Source organism: Lissotriton helveticus, chromosome 4_1 (assembly GCF_964261635.1).
Source record: "Lissotriton helveticus chromosome 4_1, aLisHel1.1, whole genome shotgun sequence".
In the NCBI taxonomy this organism is placed as follows: domain Eukaryota; kingdom Metazoa; phylum Chordata; class Amphibia; order Caudata; family Salamandridae; genus Lissotriton; species Lissotriton helveticus.
Window position 1 is genome coordinate 1,360,323,678 of NC_136063.1, and position 26,567 is coordinate 1,360,350,244.

Below are 26,567 nucleotides of genomic sequence, written 5' to 3' on the forward strand. Positions count from 1 at the left end.
CAGTCTAAAGCTACAATAAAACGACTGAAGCATAACACTATTGAACGTTTCCCAGACTCCCTTTTTGTGGATCAATTTTACAATGGTCGTCTTGGGAGGCTCAAAAACGAGTTCATCTTCTTCACTCGCGACACCCACTCTTGGTCCAACAGTTTTTACAATTCCCTTAACGTCACCTCCTCCTCCTCTATCCCTTATGGGAAACAACTAAAAATTTCCCCCTCTGGGTGCTTCAATGGCTTCCTCACTATCTCACTCTATAACAACGGTACTGTCATGATCCAAGGCAAAGACTCCTGCCTCTCGCTCTTTGACCACCTCTTCCCCTCCTTACTCCCCTTCTCTGCAACCGGGTTTCCCCTTGACTCTCCTTCCAGCTCCACCCATTACTCCCTTTCTCCTCCGCTGACCCCACCTCACTCCAATTGGCTGCACTCTCGAGAAGCGCAGGTCGGCCCTCTTCCCCCCCCCCCAACTTACCTCATTTCCCATTCCTCCCCCCCTCAGTATGTCCCCTCCCACATTACTTCAGCCTTACCACTAGCTAACACGCTCCTCGTCCCATCTGCACTATCACGATACTCCAATCTCTTCTCCTCCCCCATACTTCTTCCCATCACCCCCTTCTTCTCCTCCCCCATACTTCTTCCCATCACCCCCCTCTTTAGTCCACCTCTCCTCCAACACTCTCCCCCAATTAACTTTCCCTATGCTCCCCTTAGCCCTCCTTCCATCCCTCCTCTCCACTCCTTCATCCCCTCGTCATTCACCCCGTTTTTGCCACATTCCCACTGCATCTCTCTCCTCCCTCCTACTCCTCCAGTACTGCCGCACTACCCCCTTTCCCCTCCTAGTAACCCCTTCCATCTCTCTCCCTCGGGCCCAGCAGAACCACTTCCCCTCCTCAACTTCCCTTTCTCTCAACCCCCCTCGGTCTGCCAGATGACCGTTCCCTCACTGCTACCTCTCCTAACTGACAGAACCTCCGCAACCACTGCACCTCTTTTCCTCCCAAACCTCCTACATTCCCATGACGCCACACAGGCCTCCCCCTCCTACTTCCCTACCGACGTGTTCCGCACCTTTCTCCCTCTAAATTTGTCCTTAATTCCTCTCCCTCTTGCAACACCAACAATGACAACTCTCCCTTAACCCCCAATTCACTTACTCCCGCTCCCAACCTCCACCTTTCCCCACCTGTGAACCCCACCGCCCGACTCACCTCCTGTCCCCCCACCTCTCCCTGCCTTCCACCACCAATTCCACCCCCCCCCCCTTATTTCAATCGAGCCATCCAACCTTCCGTGCTCTGCCTCTTTCTCACTGGAAAATACGCTAGGCTCTCTGATCACCTCCATCTCCCAGCCTACAGCTGCCATTTCACTTTTATGCTCTAAGATCTCCACCCCTCCATGCACCTCTACTCCCTCCCAACTTCCCCGGAGATGCACCTCGCCCCCTCACCCCAATACAGCCAAGCTCAACCTTTCGTCTGCAAACGTCGTTAACTCACACAAGCCCTTGAACGCCACCCTTCTTCAACAGGCATACCCTAGCAACCCCACTGTCTACACTATTCCGACCATCACCTCTGTCAGAACAAAGCGTCCACCTAAACCCTCCCGAGCACCCCCGCAAATATACAATATCCCGATCACCCTTCAGAGCCCAAGTGCCCCCGTCACCAAAACAGTCTTGACCGAGCTGCGCTGTATGCTTCACAACTGCACATCTGCAGTAAAACACAAACTTGCAATCTCCGACACCATCACCCTTCACAAACTTGACATGCTCTTCCTCACAGAGACCTGGTTCAAAGATACCTCTCACTCTATGTTTGATCTCCTATTACCCACAGGTTATTCCATATTTAGGAATGACAGAACTGAAAACACGGGGGAGGTGTTGCAGTCATCTTCAGAAACGCCCTCCAACTTAAGGAGTCTCCTATCAGCTCCCCCCACACCTTTGAATGCCTTTCTCTTGAGCTTCAATTGCAACACCGTTCACCGCTCAGATTCCATATCATTTACCGCCCGCCTCGTAGTGGCTCTTTGTTTATAGAAGATCTCAAAGACTTCATCAGCGACCAATACTCTCAAAGTGACAATCAGACCATCGTGGGTGACTTCAATCTCCACTGGGGCGCACCGCAAGACTCCTCTGCGAACTCACTGGCCACCTTCCTCTCTGCAAATGATCTTATCCAACACTGCACGGAATCAACACATTCCAAAGGCGCAATCCTGGACCTTGTTATTTCTAAAGCAGGCATGCTTTCTACTACTACCCCAATTCATGTAGATTGGTCTGACCACCACCTCATCCCATTCTCTCTTCAACTCTCACACTCTATAACTCTTGGCCAACCCAAGAGGGCCATCTCCTGGTTCCGTGATGCCAAAAACTTTGATGTCGGTCCCCTCTGTGAATCAGCTTTGCTATCACTTCCAAGGCTAGACCCGAACATAGCTGTTGACGATCTCACCTCCCAATGCCTCACAGTTCTTGCAGCTGAAATTAATAACGTCGCTCCACTCAAAAGCAAAAGGATAAGGCCCACTCCCTCCACACCTTGGTTCAACAAATCCCTTTATGAGGAAAGGAAGCAGCTAAGATTCCTGGAGAAGCAATGGAGGCAATTGCCCTCCACTGACAATTTAGCCATGCTTCGCACAGCAAGATCCAAGTACCACAAGCACATCTTCCTTGAGAAAGCGACGCACTTCAAAACCCTCCTTGATTCCACCAAAAATAGACCCAAAAAACTATTCGATCTCATAAAGACTCCGAGCTGCTCTCCCCCAACCTCCAAGGTGGAGGATTCTACAAAGAGAGCAGCGGATTTCGCTATTTTCTTCGATGGAAAAGTGAAATCACTTGTGGATCAGGTTGCTCATCCTACACCTCCAGAGGAGCGCAAATCCTTAGCCATTTGGCAGAGCTTTGACCCCATATCTGAAGATGCCCTTCTCAAGTGCATACGCGAAACAAAGCCCTCCAACCATTCTCTTGACCCTATCCCCAGTGCCATTGCCTTTGACTTCTATACCCATTCCCTTTCCTATTGGACCACTCTGATCAACCTCTCCCTCTGGCAAGGCTCCCTTCCTGTCTCCTTCAAAACTTGGCAGGTCACCCCTCTGCTTAAAAATCCCACTGCTGATGCGAATGACCTCAACAACTTCCGCCCCATCACTAACCTTCCCTTTCTTGCGAAGATCACAGAAAGATGTGTAGCAAAACAACTCTCTCGTCATATCAAGGACAATGATCTTCTTGACAATTGTCAGTCCGGCTTCATCCAAAACTGCAGCACTGAAACAGCCCTACTGCAAGTGGTTGATGATGCGCTGAGGATACTTGACTCAGGGGGGTCCTGTCTGCTAATTCTCCTTGACCTTTCCGCAGCCTTCGACACTGTTAATCACAACACCCTCCTCAATATTCTTCAACAGAGAATGGGCATGGAGGGCATTGTGCTTAAATGGTTTGCATCCTTCCTCTCTGACAGATCTCAAATGATCAAAATAGCGAACAGTCTTTCTTCTCCTGTGGCGGTGGGTCAAGGTGTTCCCCAAGGCTCTATACTTGCACCCACATTGTTCACTCTCTACTTAGAACCACTGGGAAACCTCCTAAGCAAATCCGGGATTCACTATCATCTCTATGCAGACGACACTCAACTCTACCTCAAGGTTGCCTCCACTCATGATCTCTCCATCCTAAGATCTACTCTTGACTCCATTCAAAACTGGATGTCAATTCATCAATTGATTCTGAATCCCTCCAAAACTGAATTCCTCCTCTTCTCCTCCTCACTCTCTCCTCAATCATGGATGGATCAGATGAATCTACTAAACAATAAACCCATCATTGTCGACAGCGCAAAATCCCTTGGTGTCATTCTAGACAAAAAACTCAATCTAACTCCCCACATCAATTCTATTGCAAAATCTGCTCGCTACCAACTGCGCCTTCTTTGAGGAATCCGTCGCTTCTTCCCGGAGCAGGACCTTATAACCCTGGTGCAATCGCTGGTCCTCTCCAGACTAGACTACTGCAATTCTCTTCTTACTGGCCTCCCCAAATCTCACCTGTCCCCACTTAAGTCTGTCTTCCATTCAGCAGCTCGTTTCATTTATGGGGCCAAAAGAAGCGATCACATCACACCGATGTTATCCACCCTCCGCTGGCTTCCCTTCGAGGCTAGAGCTATCTACAAGACCGCTTGTATCACCCACAAAGCCTTGCACTCCTCCTCTCCCCGCTACCTGGCGAATAAACTGAAACTCTCTGGAGGCTCTAGACCTTCACGCAATGTGGAGAATCTACTGCTTGAACCTCCCACTTTCAAGAAGGAAAGAACAATGGCCCAATCCTTTTCAGGCAACGCAGTGAGAATCTGGAACTCCTTTCCACCTCAGCTCCGGACCACCGCCTCCTCCCAGGCCTTCAAAGGGGGCCTCAAAGTTCTCCTCCTCCAGAGACACCTCCAAAAGTAATTCACGTCCTCTTGCTATTTGTGAGGAAGACTTCCCACTACTGATAATTTCTACTTTCCATGACCATGGAAGTGCCTTCCCAGTGTATTCCTGTGGTTGGAGTGTCTGCCTTTTTGCAGTATTTTCCATGTACTTGTGTTCGGTGCCCTTTTGTAACATGCACACACCACTTTGCCCTTGTAACACACGGTTGCTACCTCTCACATGTTTTTACCTTTGATACTTGCACAAGTGCCACCTTGCCTACGTAACGCTTGTTCTTGTGCCTGAGTGTCTAGCACTTATTGCAGTACTATACCTCAAATTATACTCTGTTTTCTCTTATAACTGCACACTTGTCACTTTTCCTCTTGTGCACTTTTGACTACCTCATGTATTTTTGGTTGCTCACAATTTTTACTACCTCATGTATTTTGTTTGCTCACAATTGTCACTATTACCTTATGTAAGTAACGTATGTTTTGTAATCTGTTTTGTAATGTTTCTCATTATGTTTCATTTCTGTTCCTAATGTGAAGCGCTCTGACGCCTTCGGGTAAAGTCTGCGCTATATAAAAATGCATAAATAAATAAATAAACACTTAAGGCCTGATTTATATATTGGTGGTAAGCATATTCCATAGCAATGGCAAGGGAGTATGCTTACTGCCATTATTATGGTCAGCCAGTCAAATTTAGATGCAGCGGTATTTTTGGAGTAACCATGGTGGAGACTACTCTATTCCCACGAGAGGAAACAGAGGTTGACGCTGACTCATGTGTAAGTACTCCTGGACTGTGAAAAATAGTGAAAAACAAGCTCTTATTGGCACTAGTTACAGAGACCCACTCTCTCCAGACACTAGAGCCCCATTAGGTAGCCAAGCCTCTACTACACCCAGCATTTGCTCTGCACTGGACCTTTTGCAGACAGGCCACTTTTGTGCAAAAACAAATGAGACACGGGTGGTTAAACTCCTACCATGCACAGCTTTCACTTTGTACTGAAATATTCACGGAGACCCAACTCCCTCCAGACACTCAAGCCCCATTATGTTGGCAAACCCCTGCTAGGCCTAGCGTGCTCCATGTACTGGACCTTTTGCAATTAGATGACCTCCTGTGTACAATCAGTGAGGCATGGGTGGCACAGCCTTTGATTTGTACAGAAGTCTTCATGGAGTATCCACTCCCTCCACACACTCAAGCCCCATTATGTGGTCAAGCCCCATCTACACATAGCCTTCATTCTATATCAGACCCATTGTGGGTGGCCGGCCTCTTATGCAAAATCAACGAGACAATGGTGGCCAAGATCCTACAAAGAGGTTCCCTTGCTTTGTACAGAAATCGTCACAGGGAACCCATTACCTCAAGACATTCAAGAACCATTATGTGGCCAATCTCCTACTACACACAGCCTTCACTCTGCACCGGAACATTTGCAGGTAGGTGACCTGTTGTGAAAAATCAATGAGACGAGGGTGGGCAAGTTCCTACAGCACACAGCTTTTGAGTTGTACCGAATTCTTATTGGAGAGCCCACTCCCTTCAGACACTGAAGTGCCATTAGATGGCCAAGCCCTTACTGCACACAGTCATTACTCTTTACCAAACTCTTTGCAGATAGACAACCTCTCACATGCAAGCAATGAAAAGGGAGCGACCAAACCCCTACAACACACAGACACTCAAGTAACATTAGATGGCCAATCCACTACTACGAACAGCCTTTGCTTTGTACTTGACTGTTTATGGGTAAGTGACCTCTTGTGTGCAATCAATCAGGCATAGGTTCTGAGCCCCTACAGCGCATAGGCTTTGCTTTGTTTATCAGTCTTTATGGAGAGCCCACTCACTCCAGACATTCAAGCCCCCTTTGGTGGCCTATTCCCTACTGTACACAGCCTTTGTTCTGGATTATTTTCAGGTAGGCAACCTCTTGGGCGCAATCAGTGAGATGCATGTGGCTAAGCTCCTACAATGCACAGCTTTGCTTTGTACAGAAATCTTCAAAAGTGTCAGAAGTCCTCACAGCCCACTTCCTCCAGACACTTAACCATCTTTAGGCGCCAAACCCCTACTATGCACAGCATTCCAAATTGTACCAAACCTTTTGTGGGTAGGTGCTATCTCATGCACAAATAAGATACATGGGTGACCATACACCTACAAAGCACAACCTTTGTTTTGTACAGATGTCTTCACAGAGAGCCCACTCCTTTCAGATACCCAAGCCCCATTAGATGTCCCAGCCGTTACTACACACAGCCTTTGCTCTGTGCTCAGTCATTATGAAGAGTCTACTCCCTCAAGACACCCAAGACTCTTTAAGGGATCAAGCCCCTACCACACATAGCCTTTGCCATGTGCAAAAGTCTCTTCATGGACAGTGTATTCTTTCCATACACCGAGCAAATTAAGGTGGGAAGCTTCTACTAGGCACAGCGTTCATACTGTGTAGAACTGTTCACAGGGACCCTACTCCCTCCATAAACTCAAAGCCCATTATGTGTGCAAACCCCTGCTAAGCCCAGCGTTTGCAATGTACTGGACCCTTTGGGATTAGGCGCCCTCTTGTGCCCAATCTGTGAGGCATGGGTGGCACAGCCTTTGCTGTGCACAGAAGTCTTTATGGAGTGCCCACTCCCTCCGCACACTCAAGCGCCATCATGTGGTCAAGCCCCATCTACACATAGCCTTTGTTCTGTATCAGACCCATTGTGGGTGGCTGACCTCTTCTGCAAAATCAACGAGACAATGGTGGCCAAGATCCTACAAAAAGGTTCCCTTGCTTTGTACAGAAATTGTCACAGGGAACCCATTACCTCCAGAAACTCAAGAACCATTATGTGGCCAATCTCGTACTACACATAGCCTTCACTTTGTATCGGAACATTTGCGGGTAGGTGACCTGATGTGCACAATCAATGAGGCGAGGGTGGACAAGCTCCTACAGCACACAGCTTTTGCATTGTACCAAATTCTTATTGGAGAGCCCACTCCCTTCAAACACTGAAGTGCCATTAGGTGGCAGGCCCCTACTGTGCACAGTCTTTGCTCTTTACCGAACTCTTTGCAGATAGACGACCTCTCATGCACAATCAACAAAAAGGGAGTGGCCAAACCCCTACAATACACACAGTCTTTGCTTTGTACAGAAGGCTTCATGGAGAATCCACTGCCTCCAGACACGCGAGCACCATTGGAGGGCCAATCCACTACTAAGCACAACCTTTGCTTTGTACTGGACTGTTTGTGGGTAAGTGACCTCTTGAGAGCAATCAATCAGGCATGGGTTCTGAACCCCCACAGCGCACAGGTTTTGCTTTGTATACCAGTCTTTATGGAGAACTCACTCACTCCAAACGTTCAAGACCCCTTTGGTGTCCTAGTCCCTACTGCGCCGTGCCTTTGTTCTGGATTCTTTTCAGGTAGAAAACCTCTTGGGCGCAATCAGTGATTTGTGGGTGGCTATGTTCCTACAATGCACAGCTTTGCTTTGTACAGAAGTCTTCAAAAAGAGTCAGAGGTCCTCACAGTTAGCCCACTCCCTTCATACACTTAAGCACCATTAGGTATCAAGCCCCTACTATGCACAGCATTCAATACTGTATAAAACCTTTTGCGGGTAGGCGATATCTCATGCACAATTAATGATTCATAGGTGGCCAAGCACCCCTTTGTTTTGTCTAGACGTCTTCACAGAGAGCCCACTCCTTTCTGATACCCAAGCCCCATTCGATGTCTCAGCCCTTACTACACACAGCCTTTGCTCTGTGGAAAAGTCATTATGAAGAGTCTACTCCCTCAAGACATTTAAGACTCTTTAAGGGATCAAGCCCCTACCTCACATCGACTGTGCCCAGTGCAAAAGTTCTTCATTGACAGTGTATTCTTTCCAGACACCAAGCAACTTAAGGTGGGAAGCTTATACTACACACAGCTTTCATACTGAGCACAACTGTTCACAGAGAGCCCACTCCCTTCAGACAGCCAGTGCCCCTAATGTGAATGTGCCCACCCTTTGCACATCCTCTCCTATGTGGTGAAATTGTAACGGAAAGCCAACTTCCTCTATGCTGTCAAAACTACTTACGTGGTAAAGTCCTTACTATGCACAGCCTTTTCCCTCTGCACAACTCTTCATGGAGAGCCCACTCCCTCCAGACACCAAAGCCCCTTTATATGGCCAAGCCCCTACTACACACTGGCTTTACCCTGTGCACCAGTCTTCACTGAGAGCCCCCTTCCTCCAAACACCCACTCGCCAGTAGGTCGCCAAGCCCCTACTATGTACACTGTTTTCTCTGTACTGATCCATTCATGGCTAGCGGGTCTCTTGTGGGAAATCAATCAAGCATAGGTTGCAACCCCTTTCTGCAGATGTTCTTTACTCTGCATGTAATCCCCTATGAACAGCCAGTCTCTAAAAACACTAAGGCTCACTAAAGTTCACTGAAGATTTGTTAGGCGGAAAACCCTCACTGTGCATTTCCCTATCCTTTCTCACATGTCCTTTTGAGGGGAATTTCGGGTAGAATTTTTTTTTTTTCCAAATGTTAGATTAATCCTGCAGTACCGATTTAATACTCATAAAAATGGGTTATTTACCCAGTACAGTACTGTGGGAATACCCCAGTGCTAAAATAAATATTACTAATTTGTGTAATTGGGAGTTAGAGTGGATCTGAGAAGACAGAGGGCAGCAAAAGAAAGTTGCTGCTTTTTGCCTAATGAACTGGAGTAAGGATAGTTGTCCAATATTAAAAAGAAGTGGCACGGTTAATGTCCCTGCCTGCGCTGGTACACTTCCTGCAAGCATGCGCAATGCAGGCAGTATGTGCCCTAGTGCAAGGTGTCAATGTTGTGGTTAAGGTAATTTTTGTGCAGGAATGAGTCCATTTATGCACAAAACTTCCTTTAAGGCTATTTCATCTATGTATGTGAGCTGCAGAATGCAGTACATATGCAAAGATTGCAAAAAAGAAAAAAAAATGTTTATCCTAGTTATGACAGCCTCAGGTTGACATAAGATTTTGGTGAAAATCCTAGTCTATAAATTTATGTGGATATGAATTTTCATCAAAATCCATGGGTGGATGCACACAGGGCCGGACTGGCCATAGCTGACACCAGGCGCTTCCCCGGTGGGCCGCCATTGTGGGGGCCGGTTTTGGGCCCCCACCCGTGGGCCATTTTTGTTCCCGGGGTCGGCAATATCAGCCCCCTGTAACAAAATCGGCCGAAACCGGTCCCAGTAAACAGCTCGGTTGTACCCCCCTCACCACAGGGGGGCCGTCTGAGCAGTTTGCCAGGGCCGGTTTCGGTTCCCAGTCTGGCCCTGGATGCACAGGAATAGCCATACAGCACCCAATAGTGCCCTCATGATGCAGAGTAATGCAAGGCTGCACATCGCACTGCATTGCATTGCTTTTGGTTACAAACCAACACAAATTTATATATCCCCAACCTCAATTTTGTGTCTGGTCTAAGTTAAAAATAAGTCAATATAAAAACAATTAATGTTTCATAGAAGAAACCTATTTCCTTTATCACTGCTTGTATAATTATGTAAAGACTACTATAGCAGAATAATAGGATACAGTAATATAGAGAGATACACATGATAAAAAGCATTACGTTCTTCTATTTTTAAACCAAAGAAGAGGGTTCTGAAAAATACCTTTTTTGTATTTTAAACTTTTATTCTATTTGTGGTATTTTTGAACATTTTAGGGAGTACAGCTGAAAAAATTAAAACAGGGCATCTGAACTTGGAGAATAAACATAAAAAACTATGGGTCTCATTTTGATGTCAGTGGGATCACCACCAACAGGCCATCGGTGGTGCTCCCACTGACATCCAGGCCATCAGTCTGACTGCTGTATTATGATAAGGGACCGTTGGACTGCAACGGGTTGGGGGACAGACTGCCGCCTCCAACAGGCTCAAGGAGCCCATCGGAGCGGTGGACGGACACTAATCCCTACAAGGGAGGCGTTGTCTGAACAGACAACGCCATAGGGATTAGGATATCCATTTACCAAAGCCTTTTCATGGCGGTCCCACCACCATGAAAAGGCTGTCGGTAAGGAACTTTGAGGGCCCCAAGCCCTGCTAGGTGGCAAGGGGGACACATGTGGTTCCCCTCCACACATCAAAAACATGACTTTTTCTACTGCAGCTTGTGCTGTGGCTCTTTTCTGGGACGCAGCACAAGCTCAGTAGAAAAAAGCAGATTCCAACAACCTACACAGTGGTCTATCAAAATATGGCGGGTGGGACTGCTGACTACTTGCCAGGCGGTGTCAATACAACTGCGATGGCGGATGGACGTTTGTCCGACTGCCATTGTAATGAGGCCTTTCATCTTTTTAAAACACTGGTGTTCTGAGACCAACTTGTTTCTAACTGACGTACTATGCTCTCTGATAACCAAGGCCTTGCTGCACCTTCTGCAATAAATGAATATGTGATTATAAGCACTATTCAGATCAGACAGGCTCTGTAGCACTTGGTGGCACAATATCCCATGGTCCAGTGGTGAAAGTGTATGCCGTCTGTGCATCGCGTCGATACTCAGCCCTTGCAGGGCCCATGAGGTCGGATGCATGCATGTGTTTCCACAGTTCCAAAGTGCCATCATGGGTGGCAATTCACAAAAATTCTAGGGGTGACGGAAGTGACATCACATACCCTTTGACATTAAAGAAATCACAGGAAGTGACATCCTATGGCCGTTGGACATGATTTTTTCAAGGAGCAGGTGTTACATGCCCCGAACATCAATCAATCAATCAATCAGGGGATTAGAAAGTGAGCTACTCACCCGTTAGGATCTCAAGTCGCTGGGGGTGTGGGGAGGGCAGCTCAGGGTTGCCAGAAAAGCCAGGTCTTGAGGCTCTTCCTGAAGGTGTGCAGGGTGGGGGAGCGTCTGATGATGACTGAGAGTTCGTTCCAGGTTTTGGTTGCAACGTGGCAGAAGGCTCTTCCACCAGCCCTGGTTCTGAGGATGCATGGGGTTGTTGTAAGGTGATGTCGGTGGAGCAGAGGTTTCATTTGGGTGCATGGAAGGAGATTCTTTTGTTGAGTTATTTGGGTCCGATGTTGAGGAGGGATTTGTAGGTGTGGGTGAGTAGCTTGAAGGTTACTCTCTTTGTGACAGAGAGCCAGTGGAAGTCTTGCAGGTGTTGGGTCATGTGCTACTGTTTAGGGGTGCCAAGGACTAGTCTGGCAGCGGTGTTTTGGATGGTCTGGAGTTTCTATAGCAGGGATTTGTTGATTCCTGCGTAGAGGGCGTGTCCGTAGTCCAGTCTGCTGGTGATGAGGGCGTGGGTGACGGTCTTTCTGGCTTCGGGTGGGATCCATTTGACGGTCTTGCGGAGGATGCGGAGGGAGTTGAAACAAGTGGAGGCGACGGCGTTAACCTGGCGGGTCATGGTGAGGGAGGAGTCTAGAATGATGCTGAGGTTCCGGGCGTGGTTCGTCAGTATGGGTGGGTTTACGAGGGTGGAGGGCCACCAGGAGCTATCCCACGCTGAGGAGGAGGGTCCAAGGACGAGGACCTCTGTTTTCCCTTAGTTTGGTTTTAGGCAGCTGTCGCTCGTCCAGGCCGCAACGTTCTTCATTCCTTCTTGGAAGCTGAATCTGGTGTCTTTGGGGTTCTTTGTGAGAGAGAGGATGAGCTGGGTGTCGTCAGCGTAGGATACTATGTTGAGCCCATGCTGTCTGACGATGGCGGCGAGGGGGGCCATGTTTATGTTGAAGAGCGTGGGACTGAGCGAAGATCACACTAACACTCTCTTGCACCCTTGCACTCATTCCTAATCATTCTCACTTTCATGCATTCACTCTTAATTCACTCTTAATCTCACTCATAATCACTCATAATTAATGACACTCTGGCCCAGGTTTACTTAACCTTTGCAACGTGTTTGTGTCACTTTTGTGTTATTGTGGGATTTATCGAAAGCTAAGAAACACAGAATTGCGCTCTTCACTGCTTTGTGTCATTTTGTCTTAAGTGGGTGTTCCATGGGTAGTACATGGGTGTGCTCATGCAACCGACCAATGGGTTTTGATGCTAATCTCTATCTGCAAACATCGGCAGAGAGACATTTTTGGCAAAATTTTATGACTCCTTGAGGCAGGCATAATGTGGAGAAATGTTTTAATTTCTCTCAGCTTTCCAACCTTTCATGGGTGCTGCATTGTACAGCACGCATTTAAAGTGGGAAAAGTCTTACAACTGTTTTTGTACTGGAAGAAAATCCTTCCAGTACAAAACCAATGCTTTGGAGCAAGTACACACCCTTGCACTATCCTGCAAGGATTTGTGTGTTGGCGCATAGCTGCTAAAAGTGCACCAGCATGCAGGGAAGGAAACGATGCACAATATGCGAGTACATATGGTGCATTTTTCTCTTTTCTGTTGGCGCAAAGCTGCACATCATGTTTGGTACAATGTTGTCTTGTGTCAAGGATTAGTAATTTTGTGCCTCTCTTTTACCATCTCATTCACAACTTGTCACTGACTCACTTTCTCTCACACATACATGCTTACACATACACGCTCTCTCTCCCATAAACACACTCTCACCTGCAAGCATGGGCACAACATACATATAATAACATGTGAACTTGCCACAGCTGCCACCAAAAGTCCCATTGCAGCAAAATGTGCTCCTTTTCATTTACACTAATAGTGAATAATAAAATATTATTTACTATTAGTACAAGGGAAAACTGGCAAAAAGTAAGGAATGCGGAGATCCCCTGAGTTCTTGCCACTGATTCGCAAAGACAGTGCCAGGGGTCGCAAGGGGCAAGATAGGGGTCGCAGCTGCGACCCCTGGTGACCCCTAAATGACGCCCATGTGACTATTTTTTCAAAGTGCTCTTTGAAAGCTGCTGGTTATAGATACAGTTTTACAGAACACGTTCTTGTCCTGGGGGGTAGTGAAGAACTGCCAAATCGGGGATTTGTTTCTGGCCCTAGAAGTCTCCTGCTTCTCCTCCTCCATCTCTTTCTATCTTTCATCACCAGAAGCCATAATCAAAGATGTGAAACTACCAAACATTTTAAAAATCCAAATATATAAGGTTGGTGTAACACAACATATGATCACATGGAAATGCAAATCCCACATGAGAGTGCAAGGGTGGGAACATCCTGTGAATGGACCAAGACAGTTATTTCAACCAATCAGATATCTTTCCTCCTATCATAGGGCTGGAGCTACCACATAAACGTACCACAGTACTGCAACATCAAAAAACAAAGCAATTTCATAAAAAGAGTCAAAGTATCCTCGTTAATTGCCCAAATTAGAAAATCTCTAGGCTCAGAGTTAAATGAAAATAACTCTTTCATACTAAAAACATATTTTTTTTTATTTTGGGGGGTCCTGCTGTACTCCAGCGGGACCCAGAACAGGAAGTAAAACCATCACAGAACTCACACAGTACTCTCCCTTTAGTTCTATATCGATCCAGCAGGTGTGCTGCAGGACCTTTGTAAGTGAAAACAAAACAAATAACAAACATTGAAATTGAAAAATAAAATTCTACTACTGAAAATTTGCTTTAGAGACTTAATATGAGATTTAAATAATGATTACATTTGCTAATAAGATGTAACTTTATCTATTTAAAAAAACTAGAAAGTCACTGAAATAAACCAAAGGTTAAAGTGACTTTATAGTTAGTTATGGCAAAAAGATCATACTTAATGTAGACAAAAAAGAACAGCATCTGAAATTCACTGAGAAAAACAACGATTAAAGTAGCTTTATAGTTACGTGAGAAAAAAAAACTTTACTTACGTTACAAAAAACATGAAAGTCTCTAAAAAGTACAAAGGTTGAATAAATGTTATACTTAGGTGACAATGTTAGTTATAATGCAATATTTAAAACCTAAAAAGCCTCAGAAATTCACCTGTTATAGTTCAGCAAGCTAACTATAACTGCCACCCCGCCATTCGCTGCTTATGGCCTCCCATATAACATCACTATTGAAATGAACAATGACATCATTGATCACATCACTGATCGCATCTCAAATTACATCATTGATGACATCACTGACGACATCGCTGATAACTCTATCCAACCTATTACAGTTCAAATTACTCTCTAAACCAATACAGCATTTTGCATAGGAGAGTAAGTACTGAATGGTGTTGAATCATATAAAACATAAATTACCCTTCAGGACCCTTAGGTGAACCAAGCTTCTCTTACAGCTTTTGTCCTGTACCAAACAATTTATGAATAACCTCATATGGACAATCACCCACACAGTACAAGACCCTGTCGTGATCAGACTTTGTCTAGTACAAAACCCCTTCATGGAGATACCACTTACTTCAGGCACCAATAGGTAGCCAAGCCCCTACTATGCACAGCCGTTAGTCTGTACAGAACCCTTTAAGAAGAGCCAATCTGTTATGGGAAATTAACCAGATATGGGTGGGAAGGTTCCTAATGTGAAGGGTCATCACCCTGTGCACAACCCCTCCACAGAGAGCCTACTCCCTGTAGAAACCTGAGACCCACTAGGTGTTGAACCACCTACTACGCACAGCCTTCACACTATACCAAAAACTTTGCATATAGCCAACTACTTGCAGTTCTGTGCATTCCATATTTTCCACACAACTGTGGATCTTCCGTCTTCGCCATTATATTTGCAGATTTCACTAAAAAAGCTGCTTTTAATTCAAATGGTTGAAAATGATACTGCCAGTAAATGTGCAACTTGATTTCCTTTGTTGCCGCTTATTCTAGATAACCTTGCTGCATAATTTACATAACTTTGCCACATACTCCTAGTAACCCTCACAGTCATAAAGCTCTGCAGACTGGTTTTCGGACTGTCGTTAAGATGCAGATACTCATATTTCACATGGAACCATGAAAGATTTCAGATATTTTACAGTTCCATGAGTAATATGAGTTTTTATACCAATGCATTTTGTGCAATATAAACAAAACTTAGATGCTGAATCCGAAACCAGTAGAATCGATTTGCAAGAGGGCACGACAATGTTCCACCAGGTTTAAGGTGAAATGTGAACCATATAAACCGACCAAAGCTTTCTCTATCAAGTATTTTAGCACACCATCAATTTTAAATGAGTTTTGTTTATTATTTCTGAAGACATAAAAATAAACATGTACTTAATAAAAAGAGAGTCATCTTTTGAGCTTACCAACACTTTTCTTGCAATCATCAGCACCCTCATAAGAAGCCAAAGCCCTTTTATTTTCAGAGGGATCACTCTTTATCTCTGCAAACCCCTCACCCTAGACCTTATTGGAATCAACAACTACACTGAAGTTCATTCCCACTGAATTCACTCCATTCCATCTCCAAGTCTTTGTTAGTGTCAACTGACTTCAACAGCATCAACCTTTAAAACTATGCCAATATCCAGTGAACTGGATAGAGTGACACTCAAAAACATGATTTCACCTTCCTGACAGATCCACGGGCTTCAGAGATGATCCAGTCCTGCAAGTAGCACGAGTGAATGAAATGGCATACGTCATGGGGCCCGACGTCACACACAGCGGCGACAGTTATCAACAACTGAAAACGGCGATATTACAAGGAAGACACATTCATATTAATGCATCATTGAGAAAGCTAAAGGCAATGTGTACTCTTCTATCGCTAAAGGTACTCTTTTTTCATGTTCTTTAAATGTGCTGGTAAGTTATGAAGTAAACGTCACTGGATGTTCCGCTTTATCGCAGAATTCCCTGTATCAACTCTAACCTTGAACCTCTCGTGCACGTGAAAAAAATAAAACATTAACAACCGCTACTAACCATAAAAGGCAAATGCAGAGAAAGTACCACCTGCATCGAAAGTATCAATATAATATAATGTGGTTGTAGCAACTTGGACTTGTGCTGGATGCAAGAACAGCGACATACCAAGCCCTCCACCTCGAAAAGGTACAGCCTGTCTAAAGAGCACAAAAGTAACATATCGACCTCAGCTTCTCTTTTTTTGTGCCGCTATCCTTTTACATTGCAATATTTGTACATGAACGTGATAATTAAGTTTAAAAAATGTATACCTGAAGCGATGTGTGAAGGAACAGGTAGCGTCGTGGAGAGTGTGCAAGTGCAGGCGGCGGGCTGCAAACAGGAAACAATCAGCGGTGCGATGTGGACAATCATTAACAGCTTACAGCAGCGAGGTCGCGAGGCCAGAGTACAAACCGGCGCCGCATTTACTAAAATCGAGCCCTGAGCGTGGGCGGGGGGAAATGTGGCGCCCTTGATGGTAATGAATTAAATGAGGTAGCAGGGATGTGCAGGGACTGGCCCATGAACAAAAAATCCCGGGACACCCCCAGCTCACTAAAGCACTGATAGCTGAGCTGCATTAGGCAGATGATGGTTTTGTTGATGTGTGCCAGAAGAGGTCCGAGGGTGAAGAGAGGGCTAGGAAGTGGGATAAAAGGGTGTTAAAACCATCGCCTGCCATATGATAATGAAGGACTAAAATTACTTTAAACTGGCAAATCAGAGAGAAACGAACAGGCAGGGACAAGGACAAGTTTGGAACAAGATGAGAAGGGTGCTGCTGCTGGCATGACCTCAATGCAAGCAGCTCCATTCGCCCCCTCAGAAAATTGGTGCCCTGGGTCAACTAGAGCCAAATTTCGGGGGAGGGGGCTGAAAAATATTTCGTTGGGGGCTAATTCTTCCAAACATAGACAGAGTGGCTGTAAGAAGGGGTGAACACACAACAAAAGCCTCATTTACACGTAACTGGTCTTTTAAAGACCTGTTAAGTACTCGGGTGCAGCTGCAATTAAATGCTTGCCAGCCCGCGAAGCTGTCTCCGGCCGGGCTGACACACACGACGGGGGGGCGGGGGGGGGCTGAAGCCCCGTGAGCCCAATGGGTGTTGCGCGCCTGGAGTCAATGCATTGCCCATCCCAGAAGGATAAGCATTTATTGCAACCAACTTTTGGGTGTGCACGGATGTGAATCAATCCCTCCTGAGGAGTGACATACCTGCCAACTTGAAGAACAATCTCACTGTGTGTGTAGGGGGCGGGGCCTTAAAGAGCACAGGGCCTCCTCGTGCCGAGAAGTACCTGTGAGGCTCTTTTGAACCCCACCCCAAGCCCCCACCTCCCAAAGAAAAAAAAAGTTTGCTGATGCTGGTGCCAATGTCCTGGGGTGCTTTTATACCCCTTAATGGACGTCAGCAGTTCAAAACCTCGGAAACTGAGCTGGAAAAACACTATTTACAGTGATTTTCTGCTCGTTTTCCATGCCACCGTGTGATGTAGGTTCCTCACTGGGAGACCGTGTGATGGGAGCCGATATTGTTTGTCACAGGGTGGCGGCACAGTATGAGTTGGCAGGTATGGAGTGGCCTCAAATTCTCCTCTGCTCACAGCATGCAGAAATAATTCCTGACGAAACTGCTTAGCATATTACCTCACTATAAAGATTGAATATGGTGACAATGTTGGCTTTTGATTGTAATTCACATTTTATTGGTATCAAAAATAGATAACGTAATCACATCAATATAAATTTAAAAATTGCTTTCCTCTCTCCAAACAGTGCTGACAATACACAGACAGAGGCCCATAGTTAAAAAACAAGACTAAATACAAAACACTACATCTACAACACCAACATTTAGTGGGTAACAATAATTCAAACGCAAGAAAAACACACAATGCAATAATACAATAAGGCGACAATACAACAAAAGAGACTAACGCCTACGCGCGTTTCGGAACACACAAACAGATACACAGTTCCTTCTTCAGGGCGAGAACATATTAGCAAGTATTTAGGGGGCCATCTGAATTCAATTGGAGAAACCACCAGATATGTGATGTAGCAAGCTCACAGAACGTGAATCTGCGGGAACAACAGAGGCAGATGTAAACGTTATAGGACAATTCAATAAAAACAACAACAAAACAACCCAGATTGAGCTTGAAAGAAAAATGCTTATAACTGAACCGACATGCATCAAGACAGGAAAACCAGTTCTTGAACATGTGATGTGGATAGAGAAGAGGTGCCATCACCAACGTAAAGAAAACAAGATATACATGGAATTCCAATAACCCACTGTGCATAGCATATAGCAAAGGTGCAAAGAAGATGTAAGTTAAGGTCATAGGTACATGTGTACAATGGGACACCTACTTGATGTACAAGAGGAAAACACACCAGTGTTTTCCTGAGGTCCGTGGGTGCTAAATAGCATGAATGAGGGTTCCACAAAGATCTAAAAGGGGGCACACATATAAGAGGCAGTTGAAACTGAGGCTTCAAGGGTGAATAACTAGCCAGGGAATCAAACAAGGAGGGTAAAAGATAGATTACCAAAATGCATAGCAATCACAAGGTACACAAGACGGCCCTATAGGTCCACTGGCGAATATGGGCCAATAGGACCAAGTAGGTGTCCCATTGATTGTACATATGTACCTATGACCTTAACTTACATCTTCTTTGCACGTTTGCTATATGCTATGCACAGTGGGTTATTGGAAATTCATGTATATCTTGTTTTCTTTACTTTGGTGATGGCACCTCTTCTCTATCTACATCACATGTTCACGGACTGGTTTTCCTGTCTTGATGCATGTCAGTTCAGTTATATGCATTTTTCTTTCAAGCTCAATCTGGGTTGTTTTTTGTTGTTGTTTTTATTGAATTGTCCTATAACGTTTACATCTGCCTCTGTTGTTCCCGCAGATTCATGTTCTGTGAGCTTGCTACACCACATATCCGGTGGTTGCTCCAATTGAATTCAGATGGCCCCCCAAATACCTGCTAATATGTTCTCGCCCTGAAGAAGGAACTGTGTATATGTTTGTGTGTGCCAAAACGCGCTTAGGAGTTTTTTAGTTTAGTCTCTTATGTTGTATTGTCGCCTTATTGTATTATTGCATTGTGTGTTTTTCTTGCGTTTGAATTATTGTTACCCACTAAATGTTGGTGTTGTAGATGTAGTGTTTTGTATTTAGTCTTGTTTTTTAACTATGGGCCTCTGCCTGTGTATTGTCAGCACTGTTTGGAGAAAGGAAAGCAATTTTTAAATACATATTTATGTTATTACCTTATCTATTTTTTGATACCAATAAAATCTGAATTTATAAAATGTTGTGATGCCCTATATTCTGCGGGACAACTATTTATATAGTGAGGATGAATCACCCACAATAGTATAACCCTTTGGAGGAATATTCTGTTATTTAAACTGGGTTTTTCCCTGCTCTCTTCCTCCCCATTGACATTTCAGGGACCCTCTTACGTTTATTGGTTTGTTCCCGACACTTTGCTGCGAGGGTTGTTCTCAATCCCCAGCCCATTTTTGAGCTTGATATTCTGTGCTTTTTTGTTATTGTTTTCTTTATTCAGTTTTTACCTCTATCCTTGCAGTTTTACCTTTCCCTCCTCCTTCCGCTATCACCCCCCTTTTTCTGGTGTCTGTTCCAGACCTCCCCTTGGTATTTTCTCTTTGTACACCCTCGATATGGAGGGCATCAAAACCTTTGGATTTAGTAAGGAGGACTTCTCTGGACTATTAGGTCAGAGCACCTCCACTGATCGCCCTTTCTCCATCAGCAAAGGCTAAGACGATGAATGGCTTAAATTGCTTAATCTCAAAAAGAAGGCTAGACATACTGAATCCCACGCCAAATTTATGTTACTGTACTTAAAGGCTGGGGTTATTCCAAATGGGTTAAGGATTGGGAATATCCTGGGCCTGTTTGTTGAAATCCGAAAATTCTTGGAAAGATGGTCACTCATAGTAAACCGCTGTTCCAGAGACCTAATGATGCTCATTATTGAGACAGCTAGAGAGATAGTGGAACATCTACTCAAATATATAACTGAGATGGAAGAGGCTCTAAGAAAGAACAATTCAGTAGAAGAAGCAAAAAAGAAACTTGATGAGGTCAATGCAGAACTTGATGGGTTTAGTGATTACCTTTTTAAAAGAAAGACTGATAAACTTAAGAAAGATGTACGTTATTTCTCGGAGGAGAAATTGTATCCATACCTTGGTTCCCAATTTTATAACACCTCTAGAGATCAAGGTAACCAAGATGATAGTCAACACTGGACCCACAGAAAGGTCCTTACTTTCTCTGACACTTCTGAATCTGAAGGAGAGGGTAGTACTAATAACTCAGATTCATACAGAGATAGGAGGCCACCGTTTGAGGATCAGATTCGAAACAACAGTTTTTTAGGGAACCGCTGAGGATCAACCAGAGTGAGATTCAGAACCCAGGAGTGAGGCCATTATCACCACCAGGACCCTCCTCCGCAGTTTTTGCAACCCATGCGGAACCAATATTGGAGAGAGTGATTGCCCCATTCCATAAGGATCCAATTCCCATCTTTAACCTCTCACGGGTACATCTTGATGAATCCTCTATGAACCTGCTGGCCAAAGGGTTATCTTTTGTCCCCAATACTTTTCTCAACAAATTTAAAATTAACCGTGACATCCAATCATTCTTTAGGAAGATCAGATTGAAAAAACTCTTTGAGAATAGAACCCCACCCTGTGTCACCAACAGATCAGGCCTTCGACCAGATACCACTTTTACTCCAACTTTGGATGAAGTGGGACCTGAGGTGGGTATTTTTGAACGTACCGTCTATTACAAAATCCAGAACATGATGAGATTTGTGCCCAAGACTCTTTTCAATCTCAATTACCAAGAATACCAAGTCCTTAAGAACCTCTCCACTAACAAAGAGGTTACCATCAAACCCAGCAACAAGGGTGGTGCTATTGTCGTACTTAACAGCTGCGACTATAAAGACCAAATCCAACACATGTTGGGAGTTCCGGAACATTACTGTAAGGTCTCCGTTATCCTGAACAAAGAATCAAAACTGATATCCTCATGGTTACCCAAGAAATTCTGGATAGAGGCTCTATTTATGACTTGGATTTTGAATACCTTAACAAACCGCACACGAGGATCCCCATATTATACGAAGTACCCAAAATGCACAAAGGCACCAGCAAGCTGCCGTTCAGACCTATAGTGTCTACCATAGGCTCCATTACCGAGCCCTAATCGAAATATGTAGATGTTTTTCTGAAGCCTCTTGTGTCCAATCGTCCGTCCCATGTAAAGGACACAGGACATCTTATCACCAAAATTGAAGGCATTGCATGCAACCCCCAATGTGAGACTCTGGTCTCCATGGATATTAAAGCACTTTATACCAATATACCCCAGAGGGAGGCGCTTGAAACGGTCAAATTAGTACTTCATAGTTGTGACACCACAGTTGATCGGTTGTTTGTCCTGGAATGCCTGGCCATTGTGCCTCAGGAGAACTATTTCGAATTCAATGGATCTGTTTTTAAGCAATTCCTAGGCATTAGCATGGGGGCAGCCTGTGCCCCGAATGTAGCCAAACATCTTCATGGGGGATTTCGAAGACCGGTTCATTGTTAATGAGGTGGCACCCTTCTCAGAGAACATTAATCATTGGAACAGATTCATGATGATATCTTTTTCATTTGGAGGGGTCCAGTTAAACAACTCGCTGAGTTTTTACTCTGGATTAATCTTTATGATCCACACCTCAAATTTACTTCGAACATGAGCAAAGAGAGGATTGAATTTCTTGATATCTGGATACAGGTTGCTGATCATGCCATTGAGGTGTCACTTTATTCCAAACCCACCGCACGCAACAAACTTCTTCATTATCGAAGCTACCACCCGCGATGTCAGAAAGATAGCATACCCTTCAGTCAGTTCCTCTGTATTCGGAGGAACTGTACCACCATCAAGGAGTATAATACGCATGCGGAGCTTCTCAAGAATAAATTACTCAATCGAGGCTATCCCAAATGAGTGATTGGAGATGCCTTCAAGAGGGCAAAATAGTATAACTGTGAATCACTCTTCCAAAGCAAGACCACCATGGAGGAAGACAAACTTGTCTGTATCACCAGACACTCCAACGTTAACAATAGAATGCGCCAAATAATCACCTCAAACTGGCATATTCTCAACTGCGGACAGGGTACCCCCTTCCCAGAACTGTGTTTGCGTTCCATCGCAACAAAAAATTACGTAACTCCCTGGTTAAGTCTGCCTGCACACCAGAACGTGAGTTTGTCCAGAAATCCATCCTGGGCAATAACCCTGTCACAGGGACTCACAAATACGGCACCTGCAATGCTTGCAGTTTTGCCATAGTTACTGATGTTCTCCAGTGGGGAAATCAAAAATTCATTTTTAAACAAATGAACAATTGCAAGACCGCTAACGTCATCTACCTGATTCTCTGTCCCTGCAAACTAGGGTATGTAGGTGAAACCGGCAGAGAATCCAGAGTCAGATTTAGTGAGCACAAGTAGGCAATCAAGAACTGACGTAATGGAGCACCCCTGGTTGAACATTGGAATTCCCATTGCCACTTGGAAGCAGACCGCAAATGGCTTATTCTTGAGAGAATAACTAACATCAGTCCTGGCAACAGGGATGCAATAAGGCGTAAAAGGGAAGTTTTTGGATTTACACTCTGCAAACATGGCCTTAAATACCATCTCCCTTGGGAGAACGCCCTCTTATGATTGGACCTGCTGCAGTCTAATTTTGTCACACCAGTACATCTTGTGAATTACCCTTTAAAGACTGGTTGTCTCCCAGTAGCATTGTCACTTACACCAGTCCCACTTATGCTCGATCTTCTCTACCTGAGTCCTCCAACTCCGGGTTTCTTTCAGGGAGTTTTTATCAGTAGTCCTTTTCTTTCTTATCAACCCTCCTTTTCCCCTGATATTCTGCCCCAGTACCTATTTTGTTTTCTAGCTTGATCGTTAATTGCGGACCAGAGGGGTCTTACACTCTGGCCACCTGTTGGCAGTTTTTGCCAAATGTGGCAGCTTCTACTTTGTTTACCTCTTTTTTAACTTTTTGTCTTTATGCTTTCTACCGCCTTTTCATTCCTAGCGGCTTGTTAGTACTCTTATTAATGGCTTCATCCAGTCCCCACTCTGGTGACCCTTTTTTGCCATCTTTTTTCTCTCTCGTGGTCACACATTGAGGATTATTCACGTGGGTAGCTAGACTTTTCGCCTCCCAGTTATTCGTTCCATATTCCCATCTGGTGACAGTTGACATTATAGGTTTCTTTTCCCTTCACAAACAGGGTTTTTCGCTTCCCCTTTTCCCTGGGTTAGCTCTCCGGCACTTCCAAATTATTCTATTCCATCTCACTAAGATTCTCCCTCAATGGTTTAACGCGACTCACGGCACCTTGAGGTATTCAACATGGTGGCCAGCCTGTCCCGTGTGTGTTACCCGGAAATCACGACACTGGTCTAGATGCTGGGCCCTTTCGCGTTACTGGCTGCCCCGCCTTCAATCGTCCGAACCATTATTTACTGGCGTCGTCTCACTGCCTCACTGCTGGTCATGGAGGAACACAGAGGCCATGGTTGCTCGTTTCCAGGTACTGCCAGGTAAAACTCGTGCTACCCACGTGCCTCTGCGCTCCTTATCCACTCTAGTCTTCAGTAATAGTTATAGCCTTGCTCTAATTTTCTACTAGCTTTGTTCATGGGGGCCTGGTACTATATTGGTAGGCACGCTTGGTGCTCCCCGCATGCATTGTACTTTTCATGGTGCTCACTCTCTCTTCTGAGATACGACACCATGCACATGAGTTGTTTAGGGTGAACTAGCATCCCAGCCCTGGCTGGTCTAACTGGCTGTTGTATATTTTATCCTTTAGAACCACGCACTGAGGAACTTTCGAATCCCGATCAGGGTGGCTCATTTGGCTTGGAGGTCGACGTATCCCTTCATGTTGTAAGTATGGAAGCTTACACTGGGACTCTCTTTTGCATAGACGGTACCGCAGTTTATGTCATCCTCACAGGCATTTATCTTTCCAGATCTAGGCTGTGACCTGTCCCCTATCGCCCTTATTCTGCGATCTTAGCTAGTTTTCCTTGCGGTCACTTCACGCTTTATCGCTTTTCCTAATATGTTCACCCACCTTTTTACATGGTAGGTACGGAGGACTGCTTGTCTGGTTAGTGTGTTCTATACCTTTTAGTCTTAACTAGGGCTCCTAACTCTCCTGGGGCTTATATTGTCTGTCCCCTTAGCATCTTCTTCTTGAAGTACCGACAGGGGAAGGCATCTTCCAGCCCATATTCGCCAGTGGACCTATAGGACCGTCTTGTCCACCTCGTGATTGCTATTCAACTTGGTAATCTATCTTTTACCCTCCTTGTTTGCTTCCCTGGCTCGTTATTCACCCTTGAAGCCTCAGTTTCAACTGCCTCTTGTATGTATGCCCCCTTTTAGATCTTTGTGGAGCCCTCAATCATGCTATTTAGCACCCACGGACCCCAGGAAAACACTTGTGTGTTTTCCTCTTGTACATCAAGTAGGTGTCCCATTGTACATATGTAACTATGACCTTAACTTACATCTTCTTTGCACGTTTGCTACATGCTATGCACAGTGGGTTATTGGAAATTCATGTATATCTTGTTTTCTTTACTTTGGTGATGGCACCTCTTCTCTATCTACATCACATGTTCACGAACTGGTTTTCCTGTCTTGATGCATGTCAGTTCAGTTCGATGCATTTTTCTTTCAAGCTCAATCTGGGTTGTTTTGTTGTTGTTTTTATTGAATTGTCCTATAACGTTTACATCTGCCTCTGTTGTGCCAGCAGATTTACGTTCTGTGAGCTTGCTACATCACGTATCCGGTGGTTGCTCCAATTAAGTTCAGATGGCCCCCCAAATACCTGCAAATATGTTCTCGCCCTGAAGAAGGAACTGTGTATATGTTTGTATGTTCCGAAATGGCGTAGGCGTTTTTTAGTTTAGCCTCTTTTGTTGTATTGTCGCTTTATTGTATTATTGCCTTGTGTGGTTTTTTTGCGTTTGAATTATTGTTACCCACTAAATGTTGGTGTTGTAGATGTAGTGTTTTGCATTTAGTCTTGATTTTTAACTATGATCCTCTGCCTGTGTATTGTCAGCACTGTTTTGAGAAAGGAAAGCAATTTTTAAATGTATATTTATGTGAGTACCTTATCTATTTTTTGGTACCAATAAAATCTGAATTTGTAAAATGTTGTGATGCTCTATATTCTGCGGGACAACTATTTATATAGCGTGGATGAATCACCCACAATTGTATTTCCCTTTGGAGAAATATTCTGTTATTTAACCTGTGTTTTTCCCTGCTCTCTTCCTCCCCTTTGAGATTTCAGGGACCCTCTTACGTTTATTGATTGGTAGCACCTGCACCATGAGGGAGTGCTTGTTCAGAAGGATGTTATATTTGCAGTTGAACCTACATAGGAAGCATTTTGAGGTTGTGCAGGAGTGCCCTGAGGGTTGGTCTTAAACTGGCTTCAGACCCCACACATAAAGTGTGATGGTGGGAAAGGAGTGATGGCTAGAGCATGGAGTTGAGATTGATATGGGGCTATGAGTTCCTTTGAGGGTCTCCCATGATCAGGTCTCAGCTACAGACTTGGACAGACTTATTGTTTCCAATACATTATATATACACACAGATGCTTTTGTTGTCTAGCTCTCTCTGTCTACTGTTGGCTTTCTTTTCTACTTTTGTGTTTGCTCCACCTAGGCACATTTCAGTCTCATAGTGTTTTTATTGGTTGATGTATCCTTCCACTGCTGATGTCAGACTTCGAATTGCAGCGAGGGTCTATTTTTTCTCTGATTTCTGTCCTCCTGTCTTAATTCCCCCTCTCTTTTTCCACACCCCACCTAGTATACTCTTTCCCCCAGACTCCTCTCTTGCCCCCCCCCAGCTCCTGCTAATTTGTATCTCACCATCATGCCATCTTAGGATGTTTTGTGGTAATTTCAAAATAGCTGGTCAGGTGCGTATGTGTAGCATGCACAAGGGTCATTTTTTAATGATTTTTTTCTATTTTGTCTAATTTTACAAACCAAATGTCCACACATCAATGGGGGCCATCCCTTAGCGGGATTTGTAAGAATAAAATAACATGCTTTCATAGATGGCCACCGTG

The 26,567-nt window shown here is 44.8% G+C and overlaps 1 protein-coding gene across 2 annotated transcripts in view; it reads right to left on the minus strand.

Moving 5' to 3' along the window:
* The window catches only part of LOC144829107 (pyrimidine-specific ribonucleoside hydrolase RihA-like), a 279,763-nt gene that overhangs the window by 102,127 nt on the left and 151,069 nt on the right, over positions 1 to 26,567 (minus strand). Inside the window, exon 1 of one of the 2 annotated variants that reach the window (XM_078687913.1) lies at positions 16,580 to 16,708. The exons of the other annotated variant lie outside the window; for it this stretch is intronic. Coding sequence (XP_078544039.1) covers positions 16,580 to 16,682 — 103 coding nt within the window. The 5' untranslated portion in view covers positions 16,683 to 16,708. Of the gene's footprint in view, positions 1 to 16,579; positions 16,709 to 26,567 lie in introns of those variants that run through there. 2 annotated transcript variants of the gene reach the window in all.